The sequence below is a fragment of the Poromitra crassiceps genome, assembly GCF_964638095.1.
Source record: "Poromitra crassiceps genome assembly, chromosome: 14".
Lineage (NCBI taxonomy): Eukaryota > Metazoa > Chordata > Actinopteri > Beryciformes > Melamphaidae > Poromitra > Poromitra crassiceps.
In genome coordinates, this window is record NC_139633.1 from 5,423,071 (window position 1) to 5,425,570 (window position 2,500).

At 47.0% G+C, this 2,500-nt stretch overlaps 1 protein-coding gene across 1 annotated transcript in view; it reads right to left on the reverse strand.

Moving 5' to 3' along the window:
- mdga1 (MAM domain containing glycosylphosphatidylinositol anchor 1) overlaps nucleotides 1-2,500 on the reverse strand; it is a gene marked incomplete at both ends in the record, with an annotated part of 213,739 nt that overhangs the window by 33,843 nt on the left and 177,396 nt on the right. Inside the window, one exon of the mRNA XM_083650343.1 lies at nucleotides 4-112. Coding sequence (XP_083506469.1) covers nucleotides 4-112 — 109 coding nt within the window. The remainder of the gene's footprint in view (nucleotides 1-3; nucleotides 113-2,500) is intronic.

Consider the following 2,500-nt stretch of genomic DNA (forward strand, 5'->3'; position numbering starts at 1 on the left):
TACCTGTGCTGGCTACGGAGCTTTCCTGCTTGCACTTCCCTTTGGTGATGGACACATCATCGATGGCGATGTCGCCCTCGAAGCCCGTGCCTCGAATCCCCTCAAACACAATCTGGTTGGAGAGACGGAGAGACGGAGAGACAGAAGCAGGGTTAGATTAACTGACAGATAAAGGAATAATGACAGATCCCTGGAAGAACAGCTGTCATTGACACTGACATTTTACTAATGAGGATTTTTGGTTGAATAATATAAAAAAAAAAAATCCATTTGCTCCTAGTTGATTTGTTCAAACTAGAGATTGAAGGAGAGTGGCCGGAGGGTAAGTCTGGCCCCAGACGTTCTCCTGCAGAGCAGAGTGGTCAGAGGGTAAGTCTGGCCCCAGACGTTCTCCTGCAGAGCAGAGTGGTCAGAGGTAAGTCTGGCCCCAGACGTTCTCCTGCAGAGCAGCGGGGAAGTCTCACGCAGAACCTTGATGTTGGATCGAGGTGTGACTCCACTCCGACTGCTCAAAGCCCAAGATCCCTTACAGTTATTGCCATCACATATTTCTCTCTCACTTTCATTTGAGTGTGAATATGTTGTATCCCAAACCGGTTAAATCCGTGGATTTCAATGGCACTACTTTCAGAACCACAATAACATTAAAACAGAAATGATTAGGAGAAAAAGGAAACAAAAAATACAGAAGCAATAGCACAACTGTTTATAGTAAAAAAAGAAAGAAAAAACAAAGCAAACTTGAGATAACCATGTAGTATGTAAAAGATGCATAAATCGCATTGTCATCTCATCACCTGTGGACCACAACAACAAAAGTGAAGGAGAAACTTTACAGGCGATTCCCCACTTTAGCCAGCAGCCATCTGGTTTTGAGTGACAGCCTAATTACTGTGGTGTACCCAAAGCCCATCGCACCCGCCCAATCAAAAGCCAAGTGTGTTCCATCTGGAAATGTGAGAAACAGAAACAAACAAGGAAAGTTTGTTGCGCCAAAATAACAACAAAAACAACAACACTCACCAATGAAGTTGTCATATTTGCCGTCACTGCAGATCGTGCTCGGTATTATCTTAATTTGAAATGTAATCAAGAAGCTGCTTGCTCTGTGATCATTTCTGAGAAATGTTGTGGCCCTTCTAGGAATGACTTGTTTGGTCTGTTTAGAGATTTATACATGCTCACATCAGACGTGATCAGATTGCAATCTGATCGGCCAAACCACCTCCGGAGGTGGTCAGGGAGGGACGCATTGTGACCACATTGAACACAAGTGTAAATGCAATGTGTCCTCTCTTTCCGCATACAGCAACTGTATGCGGATTGAGAGGACACCCGTTTTGCGTGATCAGATTGCAATCTGATCACCCAAAACGCATGCTAACGCCAGGTGTAAATGAAATCAGGCTAATGTGGTCAAACACTATCTGATTTGCAATCTGATGACAGAAAACACATTTTAATGCCAGGTGTAAATGGCCTCAGAGCTCCACGCTCATAGAGACAGGTATGTTTAACATTTTCCCCTCTGTTGCTCTCTCTCTTGTCTGCCCTCTCTCTCTCTGTGTCTCTCTCTCTGTCTCTCCTCTCTCATGTCTCTCTGTCTTGTCTCCCCTCTCTCTCTGTCTCTCTTGTCTCCCCTCTCTGTCTCTCCTCTCTCTCTCTGTCTTGTCTCCCCTCTCTCCCTCTCTCTCTCTCTCTGTCTCTCCTCTCTCTCTCTGTCTTGTCTCCCCTCTCTCCCTCTCTCTCTCTCTCCTCTCTGTCTTGTCTCCCCTCTCTCCCTCTCTCTCTCTCTCTTGTCTCTTCTCTCTCTCTCTCTGTCTTGTCTCCCCTCTCTCATGTCTCTCTGTCTTGTCTCCCCTCTCTCATGTCTCTCTGTCTTGTCTCCCCTCTCTCATGTCTCTCTGTCTTGTCTCCCCTCTCTCATGTCTCTCTGTCTTGTCTCCCCTCTCTCTCTGTCTCTCTTGTCTCCCCTCTCTCTGTCTCTCCTCTCTCTCTCTCTCTCTGTCTTGTCTCCCCTCTCTCTGTCTCTCGGTCTTGTCTCCCCTCTCTCATGTCTCTCTGTCTTGTCTCCCCTCTCTCTCTGTCTCTCATGTCTCTCAGTCTTGTCTCCCCTCTCTCTCTGTCTCTCATGTCTTGTCTCTCATGTCTCCCCTCTCTCTCCGTCTCTCTCTCTTGTCTCCCCTCTTTCTCTGTCCCTCTCTCTCTTATCTCCCCTCTCTCTCTCTCTCTGTCTTGTCTCCCCTCTCTCTCTCTCTCTCTCTCTCTCTCATCTCCCCTCTCTCTCTGTGTCTCTCTCTCCGTCTTGTCTCCCCTCTCTCTCCCTGTCTCTGCCACTCATGATACAGTACAATCCATTTACATTCACACAGGGGAGGGAGACAGGAGAGAAGTGGCATCTCTGTCTCTCTTGCTTTCTAATTTATTCCCAGAGCGAAAGATCTTCTCTGAATGACTAAAGGAGAAGGAATTATCAGGAGGTGTTGGGACGTGATTGGAG